This window comes from Etheostoma spectabile, chromosome 14 (assembly GCF_008692095.1).
Source record: "Etheostoma spectabile isolate EspeVRDwgs_2016 chromosome 14, UIUC_Espe_1.0, whole genome shotgun sequence".
Taxonomy (NCBI): domain Eukaryota; kingdom Metazoa; phylum Chordata; class Actinopteri; order Perciformes; family Percidae; genus Etheostoma; species Etheostoma spectabile.
This window is the reverse complement of record NC_045746.1, coordinates 22,542,051-22,564,558: the sequence shown is the minus strand read 5'-3', so window position 1 is coordinate 22,564,558 and position 22,508 is coordinate 22,542,051. Positions and strand designations below refer to the sequence as shown.

General features: G+C 42.0%; 1 protein-coding gene and 1 long non-coding RNA gene across 2 annotated transcripts in view; one reads left to right on the top strand and one right to left on the bottom strand.

The window, feature by feature from the left end:
• The first annotated feature begins 2,561 nt into the window (after nucleotides 1–2,561).
• Nucleotides 2,562–22,508, top strand: part of nxph1 (neurexophilin 1) — a 109,111-nt gene continuing 89,164 nt past the window's right edge. Inside the window, exon 1 of the mRNA XM_032535300.1 lies at nucleotides 2,562–3,086. Within this exon, the coding sequence (XP_032391191.1) occupies nucleotides 3,033–3,086 (54 nt within the window). The 5' untranslated portion in view covers nucleotides 2,562–3,032. The remainder of the gene's footprint in view (nucleotides 3,087–22,508) is intronic.
• Nucleotides 13,439–22,508, bottom strand: part of LOC116701552 (uncharacterized) — a 13,742-nt gene continuing 4,672 nt past the window's right edge. Inside the window, exons 2-3 of the long non-coding RNA XR_004334940.1 lie at nucleotides 20,695–20,697; nucleotides 13,439–13,543 (exon numbers count right to left, since the gene is read on the bottom strand). This is a non-coding gene — a long non-coding RNA (uncharacterized LOC116701552). The remainder of the gene's footprint in view (nucleotides 13,544–20,694; nucleotides 20,698–22,508) is intronic.

Below are 22,508 nucleotides of genomic sequence, written 5' to 3'. Positions count from 1 at the left end.
GGGGGTGGCTTCCGACGGGTTGCAATCATCCTCTTAGCAGCTGTTACTCCAGCAAACTCAGTCCTGGACAATCGAGTGCCCAGATCCTCTCAATAGTAAGGGAAAAGCGGCCAGATATCAATAACAACTGACAAAGCCTGGATTCCATACCATAGTTTTTAGGCTGCACAGTAAATAACTTCCAAATTGGATGGAGGGGCAAAGGCCTCTGCCAGGGGACACCGTATGCCTTTGAATGTTGACCTTAACTGAAGGTAAAAGAAAAACAGGAACATGGTAGACTGAATGCATTTCGTAAGTCAGAGAAGGGTAACAAGCCAACCTCGCCAAAAATGTCTTTTAGACAATGAACTCCCCTTTGTTCCCACTGGGGAGCACCAATCAGGAGTGCAGCATCATTGAATAATGGGGAAATTACAAGCTCTATGGCAGTATGTTTCAGCTAATATCCAAGTTTTGATAAGATGAGAGATAACGGGGCCAGGGCGTAGCTGACACTGTTTGTTAGAAACATTGGCAAAGAAAACGTCATGGAGTGACCACGGCTCTGTCATAGCACTTTCTAAAGTACGCCAGCAGACTGACACATCTGGATTAAACCAGGTGAGGAGGGGCCTCAATACGAAGGACCAGAAATAATGTTGGAAGTTGGGAACTGAGAGACCACCATCCTCTTTCACCCTAGAGTAGACTTCTTAAGTCGCAGCCGCTTGCCTTTTCAGATAAATTTAGAAAATGCTGATTGTAATTTATGACTGAAAACAGAGGGAGGGGAGAGACGTAGCATAGAGCTCCCAAATCACATTAATTTTGACCACTGAGATACAGGCTTGAATTGACTTTGGGAGACCCATCCCTTTTCTATATCCTTCAAAACACTGTTCAGAGCAGTAGAATAGTTATGTTTAATAATGTGGTTTAAGCAGGGGGAAACTTCAACGCCTAAATATTTAAACTGCTTAACAATGGGGATGTCAGCAGAGATGGTTAAGTTGCGGGCAGAGTCATGTAAATGAAGCAGTGCAGATTTATGCACAGATAATCGTTTGGCGATTGGCTTGAGCCAGCGGCTCTAAAGAGAGGACAAATAGTGCAGGACTAAAGGGGCAACCCTGGCGGGAAGATCTAGTGACTGGAAATAAAGAGGAGTAGGTGCGTCCGGTTAAGACTCCAGCTGAGTGATTAGAATACAAAACTTTAATCATACCTATGAAAGCCCATCCCCTTTAAGACTGACCATATTGGGTTTAATATTTTGTTGATAGTATGCTCACATGGCCCATATTCCTCTAAACAAACATGTATTTAAGATTTATCATTTACTACATAAGATGAAGCAAACAGTGGGCAGCGTGGCATCCAGTGTCTATATGTTGGTTGCTTTCTGGGACTGTGTGTGTGGGGAGAGCTCGGCACAGGCTCATACCTGCCCTCAAAAGGTTAACCAGCCCTGTTTTTATCTCGTCTTTGCCTTATAACTCGGTTCCATAAAGTCTTATTCTCTCAAAACTAATGACAAAGACTTTAATGGATAATCCTTAAGTTTTCAGTTCTGTCTGAATGGATGAGAGCTGTGATTACTTGATGCAATGCTGAGGACATGCTGATCTTAGAAGTGCCAAAGATCAGTTCATGAATCGCAAGTTGACACAATGCAAGAATGGTGGACTTGGCTACCGACAGCGCAAACTACAAAATGCAAAGTAAATAATATTTTTCAATACATGGCTGTAGCAGAAATGCCAGCTATGACTTAAGCATGACTTGTGTTAAACATTTAGTCTGATATAATCCTAAATATTGCAGCGTTGACACTTTCAGCTTGTTCCATGGCAAATCAACATTGCCCTTTCACCCCTAAAATGTTTTTTCTGTATTCATCATATTATTTGTGGTTTGGATAAACTGAATCTCATTTCTAGAAAGCCCAGTGTCTCGAGAAAATATATTCTTACTGTACTTGCAGATCTGTTACTTGTTTTAAGGAAAAAGGAAGTTTTTTTTAGGAGTACATTGCGTGACTTGATAAGATGGAGATGTTTGCAGCTGAAGTTTGCCTCTGCAACGATGTCCACATGCGCAACACATTGCTGAATGTTCAGCAGATGTTATGGGACGTTCTTAATAATACAGCAGGTTGTGGCAGTGATGATGAGTGTTAATATATTGCAATGACATCATGAACAGCAGCTGCTCTTTTGTATGTGGTCAGGTTGGAGGCTCTCTTGTTCTGGGCTGGATGGAAAAGGGGGGTGGGGGGGGGGGTGTTGTGCTGCCTGGAGTTATTGGCAGCGCAGTTCTGAATGTCAGCTCATTCATCTACATGAAGCCACAAACCAGCAGCCAAGGTGAAACGCTTTTTCCTCACCACGAGCGTCTGTTTATGGAAAAAGAGAGAAAAAGAGAGAGAGAGCGAGAGAAAGGGAAAAAAACTTCGCTGTCTCCATCCCCGCTGCGTCTTGGACTAAACAAATCCTCTCGTTTTATTCGTCTTTTCCTGCCTTTTTTTTCCCTCATCCCCCCCCTCACAATCTCGTCCCTCCACCCCCCACCCCCCTCCCCACCCTTGAGCGAGAGTCTCCCTAGTTGTGTTGTGGGTTGCGTGTTATAAAGCGGAAAGCTGCGCCGTTCTCTTCACATCGGAGCGCTCCGACCTCCGAAGCGCGCCAGCTGTATCACACAGCCAGCCAGGACCTGAAGCTGCTCACAGCTATGACTCTGCCGCTCTCTCTACCTGGATTTACTCTCCAGTAACTGCTGTTCGTCGCACACCCCACTCTGCCACCAACAGCACCCACAGCAGCAGCAGCAGCAGCAGAAGCAGCAGCCTCCTCCCCAGCTCCTCCATCTCTGCTCCCCAGCCTCCAACTCTCACCTTTTTGTTCTGCGGCCATGGGGCGCGTTGTTTCCTTTTTGCCTGGGCTGCTGAGGGGCCTGACCGTGCTGTGAGGCGGGATACCAGGTGGATTTATGGTCCGCAAAGCCGCAACTACCAGCCGAGGGAAATTAGTGGAACTTTGAGCTCCGGGAGGATGCAGGTGACGTGTTGGTGCGCCGTGTTCCTCCTGACGCCTGCACTTTGCCTGGTGAGTTACATTCTCACATAGTCAGCCTGTACTTCTATCTCAACTTTTTGCACTTCGCGCTGTACGGACACATAGTCTGAACAGGCGCAATTGTTATAATTTCCTCACTATTAGATTACTTTACTTCGGTTCGAACTTGCGCTTTTCCAAACGCATGAGCATCGATGCAGGAGACAAGGCTGTTCGGTTATTTCACTGTGTGGCACAGTGCATAACGTGTTAAGTGGGATTAAAACTTTATCTGACCATTTGTTTTATTTTATTTTAATTGCTTGACAGTGAAACTTGCACCAGGTGGGTCTTCCTGTGCGCAATACCAACAGCTGTGCGTAAAATGCAGTTACTCTGTATTACTCGGGATCTCGGGCATTCACGACGGGGGAATAATATGAGAATAAAAGCTTGTTATGCTATGTCAAGGTTGCCTGTTTGAATACTAAATGATGCTTTAAAACAGCGATCCCTGAATGGCACTGACAGTAAAATCGTCTCACGGGGGCGCCATAGCAAACCAAAGCAGTCCACACACTCCACAGCGGGTTAGACGGGGACTCAATGACAGACTCCAGTCCCGAGCCCCGTTGGACTGGTAATTTTACCAGGCAAGTGTAAAAGAAAACACACGTCATTGTTAATGTTTTTTATGGTGTAGTTCAGCTCCCCTCAATGTTTAAAACAACTCCAGCAACAACCCGCCATTCCATTAACCCTTCATTCCCGGGTGAACTTTATTCTTGGTTCTAAACATAAAAGAAATATCCTGATCCATACCCGGTGTAGATTAGATGTGTGGTGTTTGAATAAAGGTTTTACTGTGGGTTATTTCACTACCGCTTCTGTTAATAACACACAACAACAAAAAAGACAATATGACGATCCGCGCTCTCTTTCTTCTTTCTACAGATAGAAGGAAAGCAAAGAAAAGAAGAACTTGATTCTCTTCAACCTTTTAAATGCTGAATCTACTTTAGATTGCCAAATGATTTGGAATATCAGGCCTTGAAACAGAACAGTCTAAATCCGGCGCCTGTCTAGACAAACAGGCCCACACCTTCGAGATTCAAACGCGCTATATGTAATTTATATTAATTACATTTGTAGTATCCGTAGATTACATTTTCTGACATTCTATATCTAACTGATCAAATCCACCTGATGGATTTCAGCCCAATGCCAACAGGTGTAATCATGAAAAAATGCGTTTGCGTTACGAACGCCGGTAAGAACTGTACCAATTCCTTTTCCGAATGTAATGCCGCACATTATGAACGAGTTTAAAGCTCGCTCTCTTTTTCTGGCAGGGTGTACATCAGCCTGTATCTGCGGTGGGTAAATATGTAAATGCCTGGTTCCATTTATTTAAAAACTCACAAAGTAAAAGTCCCAGCAGGAAGACGTGGAGCTGTCCAAGGTGCTGAACGTATTTCAGCTCACGTTTTCCTTTTTAAATATAACCTACAAAAGGAAGAATATGCTTTAAGGAGCCAAACTGGGACTCACACCAGGCCTAACAATAATATTATGGCTGATATTTGAATTGAAAATAGCCATTTTTAAAATAGACTTCTGAAAACAAATGTTTCAAGCCGAAGTTTTGTTCTTTTTAACACCATTCTTGTCACATTTTTGGCATGCAGAGTTCCGGTCCACTCCTCTTGAAATATTGCTCCTGACACCCTCTGTGCACTCGTTCTGAATTCAATTATCAAGCCTGGTAATTAAAAGAAATTAAAGACAAGCATTCGTGCATTGTAAAAAATAAATACAAATCCTACAGTCAAGGGAAAGGTGTGTGCTTTTATGTGGTTGTCTTATCTAATCTATATATATATATATTATATATATATATATATATTATATATAATATATATAATATATACACACAAACACACACACACACATATATATATCACACACCCACTATAATATATTCACACCACACACACACACACATATATATATATATATATATGTATAGGGTACTGGAGTGGACATCCACTCCAATTACTCCGGTCGAGGGTTGCGGACACAAACACAACACACACACACACACACACACACACACACACACACACACACACACACGCAAAGCCACCCCGCCGAGTAAACCGAGTTCATTGTGCAGCCCGTTAGCTCTCAGCCTTATCCACAGCAGCGGGGATTAGAGCCCAACTTTGATGCTTTTATTCCGTGTTAAAGGCTCTTGTCTCTGCTTAAGCCTCTTTGTCTGAGAGCCGCGCCTTGACCCCGATAACACACATCCCAGCCCAGGTAGACAAGCAGTACAGTATACAGCACAGCACAGCGCGGGTCTATCACCTATGGGTCACTATTTAATTAACTCGCCACTATTATTCCTGGACCGCGGAAATCCATCTCGGCTTATCATGATTTGTGATACTGTACTGTAATTGAACATATATACATTTTAATTCCGAGCAGTTTACACGGATAAAGGGTTTAAGGTGTTGTGTTTAATTCGGCTTATTGCTTTACACTTTCCCCATCGTCATAATGCGTTGATCCATAATCAAGCTGTAGAGCATCGTTTCATATTCAATAGAATTTGAATTCCATGATGTTGTTTTACATGGTTTTTCATCCTTCAACAAAAAATGTCCAGGTTGTCGGATGTGTGTATTAATTAGATGGTATGTGTATTGTGGGTAGGTTACCAGTACCTCCTGCTCCTTCAGAAAGACGATGGGAGGAATTTTTGAAATCAGATATTCTGGAATTTACCGTTGTTATATTTGGCCTTTTTGCTTTCATATTATAATAAATACTGCTGCCATTTAAATATTTAATGATATTTTATATACTTAATCTCTCTGTCACTTTAATCTCTGTGTTTTTTATATATATATATATATATATATATATATATATATATATATATAATATATGTATGTGTGTGTGTGTGTGTACAGACACAGACACATACAGCAGTCTACCATTGGTGAATTTGCCACATTATGTTGCTCTTCCTTTTTTACTCTAATATTATTTGTATAATGTTGTTGTATTATTATTGGCTGCTGTAGAGAGTGTAGAGGAGATCCTTAGGTTTCATCTCATCACTTTCTTCCTGTAGTCACATATTTGAACTCAGACAACACAGAGGATTTTAAGATTTGAGCCATTTTGACATGGCAGATAACGATTTAAAATAATTAAATAAATAAAAAATAGGCAGATGTGATTCTATTCGGGCCTTGGTGCAGTCACTCCTCCCTCTCCCTCCTCTCTCCCTCCTCTCTCCCCTGGGAGTAACAGATGCGGTGGACCACTGGCGACGGTCATAGACCGTCGGCAACGGTCCCATTAAAGTGTGATTATCAGACAAATGCAAATGGGGCCTGCAGTGTCAAGCGCTCCGCATGCTGCGTTACGAAAGAAAGTCCCACTGAGATCTCTACAGCACAGCTCACACAGTGTGAACACCTCTCAGCCACCCCACCCCCCCAACCCACTCCACCCCCAAGCCCGGTCTCACACCACATGCCCCCTCTTCAGTCTATGGGCCTCCAAATTAGCTTATAATAATAAAAAATGCAATATGTTTTCATGGACCTCTTTGAAGTTGAAATCAACAGCGGGCTAGTATTAATTAAATGACTATATAGCCACACACACACACACACACACACACACACACATACACACACACACACACACACAGACAGATAAAGGCTACACACACTCAGACTAGTGCCTTTGTCAAGTGGAAGTTGTGGAGTGTTGTGTTTTTCCAGCCCAGATATCGACTAAGTGAACATTTCTCTGTTCGTTGTTCCAACCTTTGTGCTACTTAGCTTTTAAAGCAGCATGGAGGCGTCACTTTAGAGCTATTCAAGCCCGGCTGCTGGAGAGAGCCAAGTACAAAAGGGCTGAGAGTTCAGTCTCGGAGAGCAACACTGCAATTCCCCCGCCGCCGCCGCCACTGCCGTCTCAGTGGCCTCAGCTCAGCCAAGTTACCCAGCTCTGTTACCGTCGCCGGGTTATGCTCAGCGACGCCGCTGCCTGACAAGTGGTCGTCAGCGGGGGGGCAAATGCTTTCATACACCATAGGGGGTTCTCAATGTGGAGATCTACAGATGCATGAGGGACTCCAGGGGACGCCAATGATGGACCATCCTTCATTTACTCATTTCAGATGACACTAAATAGTAGAAACTAGAGATTTTACACATCCAGCGCATATGCCTATTATACATATAAGTACATATATATTTATAAGGAAAGTCAGTAGCGAAATGGCAAAGATGAGTGTGAAGTCCTTTAGAGAGCTCTGACAGGTTGATTTTTCCATTAATAACCAAACAAAAATGCTTCTTAATTTCATGTGTTCAAAAAATTCCTCAGATGTGGTTTGAATCTCAAATGTCAATTATCAGATGGCTTTTTAGTTTTACTAATCATCCTCTTTTAATGATTACATTTAATGTTTTCGTTAACTCATCGATCATTCTGTCCAAAATGTTTGATAGAATGATTTGCGTGGGGATGGAAAGAGTCACTGTCTTTGTGATGTTTACAAATGAAATGTTAATTTGCCTCTTGTGTTATGTTATATGGCAGCCAATTCAATTTCAATTTTATTGATATAATCAAATCATAACAAGAGTTATCTCGAGACACTTTTCAGATAGAGTAGGTCTAGACCACACTATAACATACAAAGACCGAACATTTACAACATTCTAGAACTAAAATGAGGATTTACGTAATATAATGAAGTCATAAAAAATATGAATTCCAAACAATATGGAATTATGTCAAAACTCGTGTAATTGAAACTGAGGTTTTTGGCGTGAAGCGGACCTTTCGACCGCCCATCAGAGTGCTGCTGTGAGTCTAGGCGGGAAGATTGATGCTAAGCATCTTTGGAATTGCCATGTCAAGGTGACTCTGTCTTGTTGTAGTGCTTCCTGCTGCATGAACTGTAACCTGTGTGATCCTGCCTGGGAGTCCTGGGCTGTGTGATGAGAGCCCAGCCTCCCCAGGGTGGCCGCTCGCTCCCACAAACAGCCCAAACAACACTTGCCCTTGGTGTTTGGCCATAAAGTCAATGATAATAGCACCTACTGCGGTGTCTGGAATCGGCACTTTGGGGCTCTTGGTTATTTTTCATCTCCGTATGCGTCGTGGCAGGGATGACTGTTCAGATCTGGAGGGGGGCGAGTGAGGGAGATCTGCCTCGGATTTGGATCTTTCACGTGTTTAATTGGAGTGGAATCTTAAATAGTCCCTGAACAACTACCCAGTCTGACTTTGTAGCCTGAATGTCATCAGTGTGTGTGTGTGTGTGTGTGTGTCTGTGCGTGCGTCTGTTTGTGCGTGTGTGTGTGTGTGTCTGTGCGTGCATCTGTGTTTGTGTGTGTGCATATGTGTGTGTTCATGTGTGTGTGCATGAGTGCATGCGTGTGCATGTGTGAACAAAAGAGAGGAATCTCAACTATTCCCAGAACAACCACCCAGTCTGACTTTGTAGCCTGAATGTCATCTGTGTGTGTGTGTGTGTGTGTGTGTGTGTGTGTGTGTGTGTGTGTGTTTGTGGTGTGGTGCCTGCCTGCCTATGTTTGAGGCGGCAGGCGTCTTTGATTAATGACCACAGCCTCTCTATTCTCTCCTCTACGCGCTGCTCCAGATTTTCAATCGCGTTCACAGTTCAGAGGTCAGAGCTGGAGCTGATCGTTGGAGGGAGTTGTTCTCCCAGCCCGGGCTCACAACCCCGGTTTGATCCTGAGGGAAGCTCGCCACCTCGCCACCTCGCCTCCCTCTCCACATAGAGCAATCCGTTCATAGCCCAGAGTGTGGCACCTTGATAGCAGCACTTTGAAGCAGAGAGTGAGAGAGAAGAAGAGAGAAGTGTCTCTGAGGCGAGTAGATAACCCGTCCAACCTGCTTTACATCTCCAGGTACTCCTCCAGAGTCCGCCGCGTGCTCGCCTCGGCACAGCTGATAGCAGACCCCTCCAACACTCCACTGATAGCTTCACATTTGAAGATTTCATTTTTTTTTAAGGCGCCTGCATTCTTTTTCATGACTTATCCATTTTCATGAACATGTAAAATCATCAACAGCAGTACACGGTTATTTAATGCCGCACTTACCAATATTTTTTATTTAAACAATACATCAAATTACATGTGCAATGGGAAAGGGGTTGTTTTCATAGAAGAGAATTAGGGCCACGTGAAAAAATGTATTCTGAGTTTAAAGTCAGAACTCTGCCCTAAGTCTCTTCTCTACATTTTTGGTGACTAACCCCAATGATCTTTACAATTACGCTGCTTCCCCTGGACTTTACGCACCCTTAGCCTAATAAAGGGGTGTCTAAAATCCAAATAAAAACCTTAAATCCGGAATTATCCGTCCATCCAACAAGATAATTTCACTTGACAAGCTGGCTTGATTTAAGATTATAGTGTAAAGTTGAACACTTAAAATAAGATAAATTATCTAACACTTCTACATCTAAGTTTTTTTTTTATCTTGGTAAGAACCAAATAATTTGCAGTGTACCTTTCTCAGAAGTTGGTGGAGACCAAATAGGGCAAAAAGAAGAGTGAAGACTTCCATTCCTCAGGTGTCCATATTAAACTGAGCCTAGAATCTTATGTAATTCAATTCAATTCAATTTTATTTATAGTATCAATTATCTCAAGACACTTATCTCTGAGTTATCTCAAGACACTTTACAGATAGACCACACTCCAGAATTTACAAGGAACCAACAGTTCTAGTAGTCTCCTCCAGAGCAAGCAACAGTGCGACAGTTGCTTGTCGCACCTTACATTGCTTGTCGCAATGTAAGGTGGCTTAAATACAAGCTGGACAAGTGCCCTATTAACTTTACATTGTAGCTTGTTTCTCCGCCGCTGTTGTTTCTCTTGCTTAACACTGGGCCGGTGTCAAAGATTGTTGTTCCTATCAGTAGCTTAGACAAAAAACATAGGGAAATAGGGTGCAGGTAGAAAAAACAATGGTAGTTACCCTTTAAGGGGTCCTTGGCTTTAAAAAAACGTTGGAGACCCCTGGCACAGAGAACACAGCCAAATAAGTCCCATTGAAGTACAGTAGGTGGGAAGTAGGACCTGACAGAGTACACTGAGTGGTAGCATCCCAAGCACACAACTAGATAAAAGAAGACAGGAAAATCATCTCCTATTAGGTGACACCCCCCCCCCCCCCCCCCCCCCCCCCCCCCCCATTTGAATAAAAACACGATTTTGAAAATTTAAAATCACAGTGAAATAGAACAGTAATTTTCAAATTATATGCCCTGTATCAAAACTGGTTTTTTTTTTAAATTTTTTAATATTTAAAAAAAAAACTATGAAGTTAAATGTCAAGTACTGTCAAGTACTGTCTACTTCCAAGTAGTAAACGTCAAGTCATTTACAAGATTAACAGACTGGAATGGCTTCATTTAAAAAAGTGAAATTCTCGCAGATCACTCGGGGGTCATTCTGCGGCCTGAAGACATCGAGAGATAACCCTTTTATGGTGATCTTTTATTAAATCAAATCCTGCTCAAAACTACAAAATGAGTTTTTCTTCCCCTTGTTGGTTTTTAGTATTTTTTTTTTTTGAAGTCTTAGCTTTTTACTTCTAGTACAGGCATTTCTGTTATTTTGTTTTGTATCAAGATAATTTTGGAGAAATGAATCTGATAAATCTCCTGTTATATGGACTTTTTCTATTTTAAGAAAAACGTGTCTTAAAGGATGAAATTGAGACTAATGACTTGAGCGTTTTAATAGTGCATGACCAAGGCACATAATGCCCATACATTGAGGAGATAAGTGCTTCAGTCCCAGTTGCTCAGGCTGAATTTAGTCATTTACTGTGGTGAAAACATTCTGTACATATTACACTGGCGGTGCTCTGCTACAGAATGGAGACAATGCAGCCGGTCGGTAGATCTGGAGTTGTATAGTGATGGATTGCCTTGCTTTCTAACCTGATGATAGGCTTGGTTGGCCAGTGAAACAGAGCAGGCGGAGATGTTGCGCTCTGAAATAGTGGAAATGGAGAGGAGGAGGAGGAAGCCTCCCTCCACTGCGTCGGCAGTGATGGATTTGCCATTGGAGCTGCCGTCTGCGGCACAGTCCGACAGTCACGCCACCCGCTGATGGGAATTACCAGCCATGTCCCTTATCTTCTGCTTTAGATCTTTCCATCCGCTTAGGTTACAATGACTGGCCATGCGGGCGCTGTCGCCCCACTCCAGAGACATGAATGGATGACTTTAGAAAAAGAGTGATGAACATTCTTTTGAGCGCTCGCATCTAAGGTTTAGACCCATGTATTGGTTGACTATTTTTGTAGGATGGAAAACATTGCAGTGGAATGTGGAAGGATTTTATCAAAGTGCCCAAATTATGCTCATTTTCAGGTTCATAATTGTATTTTGAGGTTGTACCAGAATAGGTTTACATGGTTTCATTTTCAAAAAACACCACATGTTTAGGTCTGTTTTAGCTACAGAGTGAGACATCTCACTTCTATGCTATCTTTGTTGGAAGTCCCACATGCTCAGTAGCTAGGTAAGATCCCATCAGCTAGATAACTCTTTCTCCAGCTTTGGTCAGTCCAAGGCAGGATTAGCTGGGAGACTTCTTCTAGACGAGGGCAACTTGTGGAATACTTGCACAACAGAGACAGGAAGTAGTTCTTTTGGAGATTATGGTCAACTAGTGGGTGTTGTAGCAGTGTTTTGACATTGAGAACAAGCTAGCATGTGCTACGGTTAGCCACCTCGTCTCAGCTAGTGACGTAGAAAGCCGTGCCGATTCTGACCAGCTCACCCGGAGACTGAAGCCAGAGGACATTCAGAAACCGTATCTCACTCAGAACAGCATGGGTAGATTTTTTCCAAGTTTGTAGTCATGTAGAAGCATCAGAGACAAAAAATAACACCCCAAATCCCAGAAAAAATTATTTGTTTTTTTAATAATATGGGGCACTTTAAGGGTGAAGAAACTGACATTTATAAAATCAGTCAAATTGTAACAAAGTATGTAGTAGTGTTAGTGAAACTACCTTTGTCTATCCCGGAATTTGCAATCCATCAATCATAAATTTCATAATAACAATGTGAATAATAATTTATAAACCTTGAATGTCCATATTTCTTCATCGTCATTTTTTTTGGGGATAATACTAAAAATTGGTCAAGCTCTATGTCTGTGTGTAGGTTGTACAAATATTTGAACCGCAGCGAGGCAATTCTGTCTGACTTAGTCTGAGATAAATAGCTCAGTCAAATGGTTTGGAACATACATAGCATCTACGCGCTATAGCTTTACTGTAGTACCCTGTGGCACCATAATGACAGGTTGGTATTAGGGGAGTCTCGCATTGCCAGACCTGAAAAAAGAAAACTCCGATTGGACACATAGTCTAGCTTTACCCTGTAGAGATCTGAAGGCGTTGGCTTGGTTTGTTGTTAATCTTCGTGCACGATGGGAACTTGCGAACGTCATTTAGAGCACTAGGGGGAGGCAGATGATCATGTAGTATTTTTGTTGTTGTTGTTGTTTTTTCAGATAATCTCTCATGTGCCACTGATCAGGATATACTGACAGTTTCAGTTTTATGGTTGAGGTTTGGTTAGGTTTAGGCACACTGTGGGGTTGGTAGAGAACAAGATGCTATTAGTGGTCCAAATCACAATATTGCCACAATATTCAAATCACAATATTTCATAATTTATCCACTCTGACCTTCTCCCCTAAAGGTTTGAGGCTCTATACCGTCACGCTACTTCCACCTTCGGCAATATTTGGCTTGGCTACCACAGTGTAGACATAAATTATTAATCCAACAATAACTTTCTTCCCCCAAAAGTCCCTCTTAAACAGCTCTTACTCTCCATCTGTGGAACTGGTGTCACCTATTTAATTCCGACTACATCTAGCATGATACCTCAAAGTAATGATTGGATTTGTGGTAGTGCTGCACAGCCGGGGAGAAAGCACCACCTGACCGACTCTTAAGCCCAGTTCAGACCGAAGATTTGCGACGAGACAATACAAAGTTTTAGAACGTTGCAGAGAAAGGTTTCAGAACTGGCCCGTCTCAGCTGGACTCTAACCAGCTGATGGTGTCGCTGCCACTCAGCTGGTCAAGTCTCAGAGATAGGCCTGGCGAACCCGGTTCCTTTTAAGGATTCGGGTTATTCTGAGTTATAAACTGAACCGGGTTGTGCGAGTCACTTGAATCACTTGAGTCAGTATTGTGAGGAATAAGAAAACTAATAATTTTTCTTTAAATCAACTGTGTGCTTGACCTAATTGCATTTTAACATATAACATTTATACACCTAACCTTCAGTCAGCCTAGCTAGGCTACGTGCAGAACCTTTTATGTTATTTCAGAAGTGAAAGAATGGCTTTTGTTGTTGATATGCTTTACCCTGAGCTCGAGGAGAGACTTCACTCGCTCGTCTGAATCAGACGCACTCACGACAACGTAGCCAGGTGATTCGAGGGATTGACCGACTCGCACAAGAGAAATAAAACTTGTTTTTGTTGACTCATCACTAGAAATACAACTGGAGCCCACATCTCAATATAACCAACGTTATCCACATTCATATTTTGATGAAACAAATTATATATTAGCTACAAAAAAACCCAAAAGTTGGAAGTTAGAACAGCCTCACAAAGAGGTGTTGTCATGGAGACGATACACCATCTCGTCTCGTCTCATTGGTGTGAACTGGCAGGTTTCTGGCACGTTTCATGAAGTTTCAAGTTCTAACTTATCTTGTCTAGGAACATTTCACATTCTGGTAAGCTATCTGCTCGGACAGACCAGTTGCTAAACTGGTAATGCTAACCACCACTTTGACGCTAAAGGAGACTTTTAGCATCAATAACAACGACAAAGGCACTTGACCAAGTGTCCGTATTTTACGAGATGGGAGTGAGACTGTGTTGATTATAGTGCACCACAATGTCTTGTAACATACCACATAAAAAGTTACATATTTCAATGTTTTTTGGCTGCTGTTATCAGAGAAATTAATGAGCTGCTGTAGTTGATTACTCTAAAGTGGGCTGTTTGTCAAATCCTGCAGTACTACATGTGCTACATCCATCTTCATATCAGAGCACAGCAAAATCCTGGCATTAAATCTTCAAAGCAGCAACTGTCTCCGACACCTGTGGTCCACTTTCTGGCTTTGTAGTGCAAAGCCAGAGGAAGTCAGAGAAATGGGAGATGTGGAACAGAACAGGGAAAGGAAAGAGGAAAGCGGAGGGAGGTGAGCGTGAGTGACTTTTATGCTCGGCATGCTTCACAACTACAGTACTCCAATTTCTTGCCACCGGCCACATGTCTGTTCTGTGCTGCCGCTGTCACTCCGAGCAAACAAGCTGATATTTAATGCAGCCCAGGAGAAGCAGACTGCAAATTGTCAACCCATTTTTTTTTTGAAGAGGGACAAATGATAGTCTGTTATGTTCAACAACAGAGTGGCAACCCCGGTGTTATTCCTCTCCCCCTGCGTTCCCGTAGATGCTCGGAAAGGGAGAGAGAACAGTGAACATGAGCAGCTGTCATCATGAAGGAAATATTTAAGACACTTTAGAAAAAATATATTCACAAATAACATGCTTACAGCGGGAATGCTGGGGATTTGTGCAACGTGGTTTAATTCAGATGCTTTTTGTACAGAATAACTTTGAGTTGATTCATGGTGGTAAACCCTGGGTTTCATATCATCTATGGAATGGGTGAAGCTTGCTCCCTAAATCTCACATTATGAAATTTAAAAGCAGACCAACTGACAACACTCATGAGCACATGCCCATCTCCTTGAAACAACATCCATATACTACTAATTTGCAGCAGCTAAAATGTTTTGAAGGAAATTGAACGTTTATGGGACAGGATTGTCCTGGGATAGGTAGTTGCTGACATTCGAAAATAAAAAAATACGTAAAATTACGTCTACGTAATAAAAAATACGTAAAAAGGTACAATAGTCTTGTAAAAAAAACTATATACATTCCACTTTCCACCTGATGTCCGTCATTTAGGCCAGACGTCCGTTGCCCTGGGCTTACTTTGTGGTGGCTCCTCAGATCTCTGCAGGGTAAATCCAGACAGCTAGCTAGACTATCTGTCCAATCTGAGGACTATGGTTACCTGGTCCTCAGATCTCTGCAGGGTAAATCCAGACAGCTAGCTAGACTATCTGTCCAATCTGAGGACTATGGTTACCTGGTCCTCAGATCTCTGCAGGGTAAATCCAGACAGCTAGCTAGACTATCTGTCCAATCTGAGGACGATGGTTACCTGGTCCTGAGATCTCTGCAGGGTAAATCCAGACAGCTAGCTAGACTATCTGTCCAATCTGAGTTCTCTGTTGCACAACTAAAACAACTTTTGTACACATGTTCTACCAAAACAAGTTCCTTCCTGAGGCTATTTTGGCTATAACCATTGCTGCGTCCATTGCTTAGCACCGCCCAAGACGATTGTGATTGGTTTAAAGTAATGCCAATAAACCAGAGCATGTTTTTCTCCCATCCCAGAATGCTATGTGGACTAGCCAGACCCTTCTCTGCCGTGCCGTGGAGGAAGGTCTGGCAATGCAAGACTAAAGGTACAATAAACAGGAATTGTAGCAAAAATGTAAACATCTTTGAGGGCTTTGAAAAGTTCTAAATAAAGGTATTATTGTTATTATTACATAAGCTGCCTTCAGATGATAAGAAAGGTGCTCTTTGCACACAGTGAGGTTGGTGCAGGGCATAGTGCAGACACTCGGAGATGCAAAGCGCAGCTCAGGTACGCATCATCAACAAGTGTGTACAGGAACATGCATAAAAGCTAAGCTAACTTTAGCATTATGTTCAGCTAGGTTTGCAGACGTATGTGCCTATTCACGACCCTGGTAGCCCCACCTGGCTGTTCACATTTCACCGTGCAATGCTTTTACTGGAGGGGTCATGTGTATGTTCATAATTTTGTGGTAAAGAATCTGGGGAATGAGGATTTATTTTCATCTCATGGTTGTGCTTTGTTCAACAGCAACCAGGGCTTTAAATTAACTTTTTTGATCACCAGCCAACACTGCTAGTAGATTTTTCAAGTTCCTAGCCAATCGGATTTTCCACCAACCGCGTTACTAACTAACTTAACTTTAAGTTCAGCTCCTTTGGTTTTGTTTGGCTCGGTTCCATTTGTCTTCTTTGTTTCAGTGTAGCTCGTAATCGATACCACGCACGCTAGGCACGTAGCCAACGGCTGTCTGACATGTCATGACTTAGTGTTCATGGGAAATGTAGGATAAGTACTACAAGCAGTGTTGCCAGGTAAATATGATGTTTCCAAGACAAAGACACACAGAACTGGCTAATGTTTTGGCAGAAAATAGACCAATCTGGAAAGACTTCCTTGGTGCATTGTTTCTGCAGCCGGCAGATTCAAAGAGACGCTTTGCTTCATTCATCACCGGCCAAACTGGCTATAACTTTAAAATGTTACCCGCCAAAGTTAAAATGTAGAAGGTAGGTAGGTAGAATGTAACTTAATACATTTACTGAGGTACTGTACTTTACTAAGTCTTACCTTTTCATGCCCCTTTCTACTTCTACTCCGCTACATTTCAGAGAGAAATATTGTCCTTTCTACTCCACTCCATTCATCTGACAGCCTTAGTTCCTAGTTACTTTACAAATACAGATTTTTTCACACAAAACAAGTTTTATAATAAATTAAACTACCTAACAATACTAAGTCCAGCTGAAACAATTAGATCATTAAGCACATTGTTGATTCTGATGATATTCACTTAAGTAGCATCTTCAATGCAGGACTTTTACATGTAGCAGAGCATTCTCCCAGTGGGGTGTCAGTACGTTTTACTAAAGTAAGGTGTCTGAATACTTCTTCCATTGACTTGGTAGCGCTTCCGTCGAGTTGTTTTCACCGCTCTTCTCATCTTCGGGAAAACTATGGCACTGCACAGTTATACAACCACTCAGCTTATTTCCTGTTCCTGTTGCTTTTTCAGTTTTTTTTTTGCTTTTTCACAAAAGTTTTTTTGGACACGTCTTGGTTGCCTTTTTTTCCTTGGTGCTTCGCCTTTAGTCTTTTTATTATTTATTTATTTTTTGACCATCTTTTTGCGACTTTTTGTCGCTTTTTTTAAACACACGGTACCTCCCTAGATAACTGGAGATCTCAACGCCCCTCCCCCCCCCTCCCAAAATGTTGAATCCGAAGTTACACCCTTGGTGTCTACACAGGAAGTGTTTAGGCAGTGTCCTTTTAGAAAGAAACCATCAATCCAACCAGTGTGACAGCTCGTGTTTTAATTGCGCCATATAGACTTAAGTTCATCTTTATCTTTTCTTCCCATTTCTAATTTGTGATTGTGTATTGGGCTGTTAAGTGCTAGCAAAATGCAGATGACTCCATACTGTGTCTGAACGTATCCTGTGTAGACGAAGAACCGTTCTGCTAACGTGCTGCACCACTCCTGTACCTAACAAAGGAAACCTCATCATTCCTTCTCTATTCACAACATGTTTTTTTTTCTGCCTCAACTCTAACCATAGCAATGGCACATCAGGAAATTGTTATATGAATAGTGTGTAGCAATCATATGCCTCCAGGAAGGAGTACCAGGTCAAAAAACGCTGTGGGGTGAATTTTGGAAAGCACTGAAAAACAAGCTAGTTTTACCATTTAGCTTGTTGGACTGGTGTATTTACATCTTTCTTCAGGATCTCCTTTGCTTGCGGATAGTTCTGTTTTCATTACTAACAGAAATTAAAACGGAGATCAGTGGACTTAAACCAATGAAAATTAAGATCCGTGTAAGATAGGATATTTATGCACCCATCATCAAAACAATATATTTATGAACAATATCATTTCATGTTAGTTTAACCACTTTACTTGTTAAGATTAACAGTTTTGTGACTGTGTATATAGGTGCCAATAATTTATATTGTGTACAGTTTATATTTTAAAAGCTCTTGTTAAGCTCTTGCCCTTAAGTGTCCTGATAACCCACTGCACTCATTTTATTAAATAAATTATTTTCATTATTTGTGTATTTGCCATATGCATTGTATAATTTATTGTTACACGTTATTGTTGTTATGAAGTTACAAGGCAGCAATATTCTCCCTCAGATTTAAAATTGTTTATGAGGTCATGAGGGGAAAGGGTACCTCCACTTTTTCTGCTCTGCCCGTCCAGAGAATTTGGCCCACCCATGAGAGAGAGACATCATGGCTTTCAAACAAGCAAAGTGGCAGTTGGTCAAGGCCATACCCCCAGCCTCCACCTTGCCCCCCTGCCCTCCCCTCAAAAGCTACAGACACAGAAATGGCACATACAAGGAAAGCTCATTATGGGACCGGCTCTAGTGGCTGGAATTCTGCACCAAGGTTGAATTTTGGGAAAGAGACTTCAGATATGGTAATAGGGGACCACTAAGGTCTATATAAAAGAGACTTCAGATACAGTATTAGGGGACCACTAAGGTCGATATAAAAGAGACTTCAGATCCAGTATTAGGGGACCACTAAGGTCTATATAAAAGAGACTTCAGATACAGTATTAGGGGACAACTAAGGTCTATATAAAAGAGACTTCAGATACAGTATTAGGGGACCACTAAGGGTATATAAAAGAGACTTCAGATACAGTATTAGCGGACCCCCAAGGTCTCTTTAAAATTGTCCAAAAAGCACCATGTCATGGGACCTTTAAAAGGGCGTAACTTCGGGTTTTTTATGTCTATGAAAATAACCCTGTCCTTGAAAAGCACAGCAGAGAGTATAGTCACTGGTTAGTCGAAACCAGTCATATACCAATCATAAAATTACATTTCGGTCTGAAAAGGAGGAAATAATTGCTATTATTGATTACATATAAGTTGCCATGAGTCAATCAGCACCACTGAATTAAATGTGCTCCAGCTGTTTTGAATTGCTGTTATGGGCTTACTTCTTCGGGACAAATGCCCTGGGTGGCGCTCCTGGGCACTCCAACAAAAATTATGGATTGGAACTTGACTGATATCTTGAATTCATTTCACTGCAACACACACTTGAATGTAGCTTACCCTAGTTCACTGATCAATACCTCACAGCCCAGGACCTTTGGTGTGAAGGGCCGTGGTGATGATGGAATAGACCAATCACGGTCCTTATCAGCTCCCCATTGCTGCAAACGACAGGGCTTCATTACTTACAGCAGCCCTGGAGACGGTGGTCATATCGATTCCCAGAATTACAATTCTATTTTGGTTGTTGTTGCCTGTGGATGGTTTCCACTCCCAGCGGAGGGCAGGGAAAACAGCCCAGAGGTTTGTGCGTCTGTGGCTGACAGCTGTCACTCACGTGTCACCGGGATGAGTGTCATGCTTTAGAAAGGCGTTGCAGTGGCAAAAGGGCGAGTAGGAAAACCTTCCACTTCTCCCTTATCTCTCTTTCTCATTCACTCTCTTGTCTCTTTGTCCAGTTATCACATTCTCTCTGACTTCCTATTCTCAACGCTCTCTCCTCAGACTCACATAAATAACTCTCCCTATCACGCTGACCCCTCGACTTCAAACGCTCCCTTTCCTTCCTGGGGATCAGATGCAGTCCTCTTTATTGTTTGCCAGTTCCTAGATTTTCTCTTCACCCTCTTATCATTCCAATGCAATCAATTGGTGCTTTTCTACCTTGGCCGGAGAAAATGAATTCCATGCAGGGTCTTGTTCAAATAAGCAGTGTAAACATGCTCCCATGCATTTCCCAGTTTCCTGTCAGCCCTCTCAGTTAAAGCAGGGTGGATTCAGATCTGTGATGTAGAGGAATGGAGAAAGGGAAGCTGTCTGACTTTTGCAGGGGATGGAGACACTGCAGCAGACTTGGAAACAGGGGCGGACTGAGAAAAAAATTGGGCTTCGGGGCGGCCATTAGCTCACCCAATAAGAGCATTCACCCCATGTAGGCTGAGACCTGCAGCGGCCCGGGTTCGAGCCTGACCTGTTGCCCTTTGCTGCGTGTCATCCCCCATCTCTCTCCCCCTTTCTTGTCTCTCCACTGTCTCTACACATTAAAGGGAAAACTTCCCAAAAAAAAAATCGGCCTTGGCTTTTCCTTCCCATACCAGCCAAATTTCATACAGGGAACATTACTTTCTTTGAAATTGCAACAAAAACCAGGTCAGGTTAGATTATGGCACAAGCAGCATGAGGTGTATTGACAGGCTTTCATAGTTAAATAATATACACAATTCATAAAACCTATCTTAGACTAGAACGGAAATGCTTGTATATTTAAAAAAATATACAATTACAGACCCAAAACCCCTAAGTACGTAGACAAAGTGAAGATTTTATCTTTAAAAGTAATGATGGCACCAGACAAGAGGCTCCAGGCTGGAGCCGCCCCGTCTTGCATATTTTTCTTGAACTAGTTAGTGTGAGTGTGGGTTGCCCCATGTTTTTCAATCTTTTCTCCAGATCGATCGCCACATCTTTCGCCCAAATCGGCACAAGAGTGCATCGGCCCTTTTGGCATTCACCAGAACTGCCAGATTGCCAGTATGCTGGGTTTTCCTTAGGGCTCCTGCACACTGCCTGTTGTGTGTCAGTTGCGTGACAGTTATTGTGCCGTTTTCGATCTCTTTGCACACGAGAAACGTGTCTAACTTGCTAGCCTTGTCTGAACGTCTATGTTTCCCATTGATGAAATTAAATAATAACATGTTCTTCAACTTTACTTTGTCAATATTTTTGTGTTTTTAAATTTCTTTGTACATATTTCGATATATATTGTATATATTTTTATATATTAATTCCCTTTCCTGATATAATAAGTCCATGGTATTGTTTTATCAGAATCCAATTAAAATACAGGAGTTCAACAGAAAATGTCAGTTATTAAATGTATTTGTGTCAAAATGATAAACATCTTTTTGTATTATATATATGTTAGGCATCGGTCATATTTGTGGCATGCACGCGTTTTCGGTGTCCGTGACGTGCGTGTCACGCAGGCGGTGTGCAAGCTCTAACCTGTTACCATGGGAGCAGAAATAAAAACGGACACGCCACGCAGCCGACACGCTCACGCCACGCAGGCGGTGTACAGGAGCCCTTCGTCAGCTGATGTTCAGAAAGCATCACCTTGTGTACGGCGCACACTGCTGTCATGTGTTTGTCTGCTAACATAAAGCCTGTTTGGTTTCTCTATCAGTGTTTTGTCAGTGTGGCAGCTTATACTGCCGGACGGGACAGAAATGCAGCTCATGTGCAGGCCAAATTCCATCAAGTGTTCTGCTTGTGCGTGCATCACAACTCCATCCCAGGCAGTTGAATTATCAGCAACTGTTATTGCATATTGGTGGTTTCAACAAAATAATCTAAACTCAAGGCCCACTCACTGGCTCTTTTCAATGATGTGAACTGCTCTCAGGGACTATATTATGACTGGTGTGTTAACTGCATGCCAAATTAACCAGAGCTAATGATCTCAGTGTTTTGACTGGGATTATGAAAGCAATGTGACCCGCTGCAGAGACCTGTCTATGTCATTGCCATGTGACCCAGTACAGGACGGAATAATAAATAACCCTAAATGCTATCACCACAGTTTTTAAAAAGCTGAACAGAAATAAGGCCAGTGGGCATATCCGGATCAGCTGACTCCGGCTTGGAGCCCTCTATTCCAACTCTCTGTACCATGCCTACTATTTGGAAGACATCTCTTGTCATTCCTTTGGCTAAACACCCTGCCCACAGCATAATGATTGTAGACCAGTAGTGATGACATCAATAGCAATGAAACAAATCAATCAATCAATCAATCAATCATCTCTTGGGTCTTACCAATTTGCCTATAACAATGACAACGCTACTCTTTCTGATAAAATAAGTTAAAATGCCACTCAAGGCTTTGTAAGCTCTACTTTACTTTTTATAATATACACACATCATTGCAGAAACATCTGTAGAATTAACCCCATTATTACATTTTCAGAGGATACGGCCATACTTAGTCTACTTAGAGGAGGTAGAAGTGGTGCAAAAGGCATGAGCTGCCCCTTAATGTAAATTAAACCATATAAATGATTTTTGACCCCAGGTCTAAAGGAGATTAATGCTCACTCCAAATTGAGGGTGTACTTGTTGAGCAGGTAACAACACATAAGTATTTAGACAAACAATTAGACCGTCAGTTGCAGTGGTCCCATCAAGTGGAGTATGTTTTACTCCAAAGATATGTCAGCGTCTATAGTTTTTAAAGACGACTTAGAGTTCGAGTGGATGAAGATATCATGCTACTGATTTACAATACAGCCATTGAATCTATTTTTCTTTATGGCTTTATAGCTTAGTTTGCTAACCTGTCCATTAAATTAAAATCACAGCTCCAAAACTTGATAAAA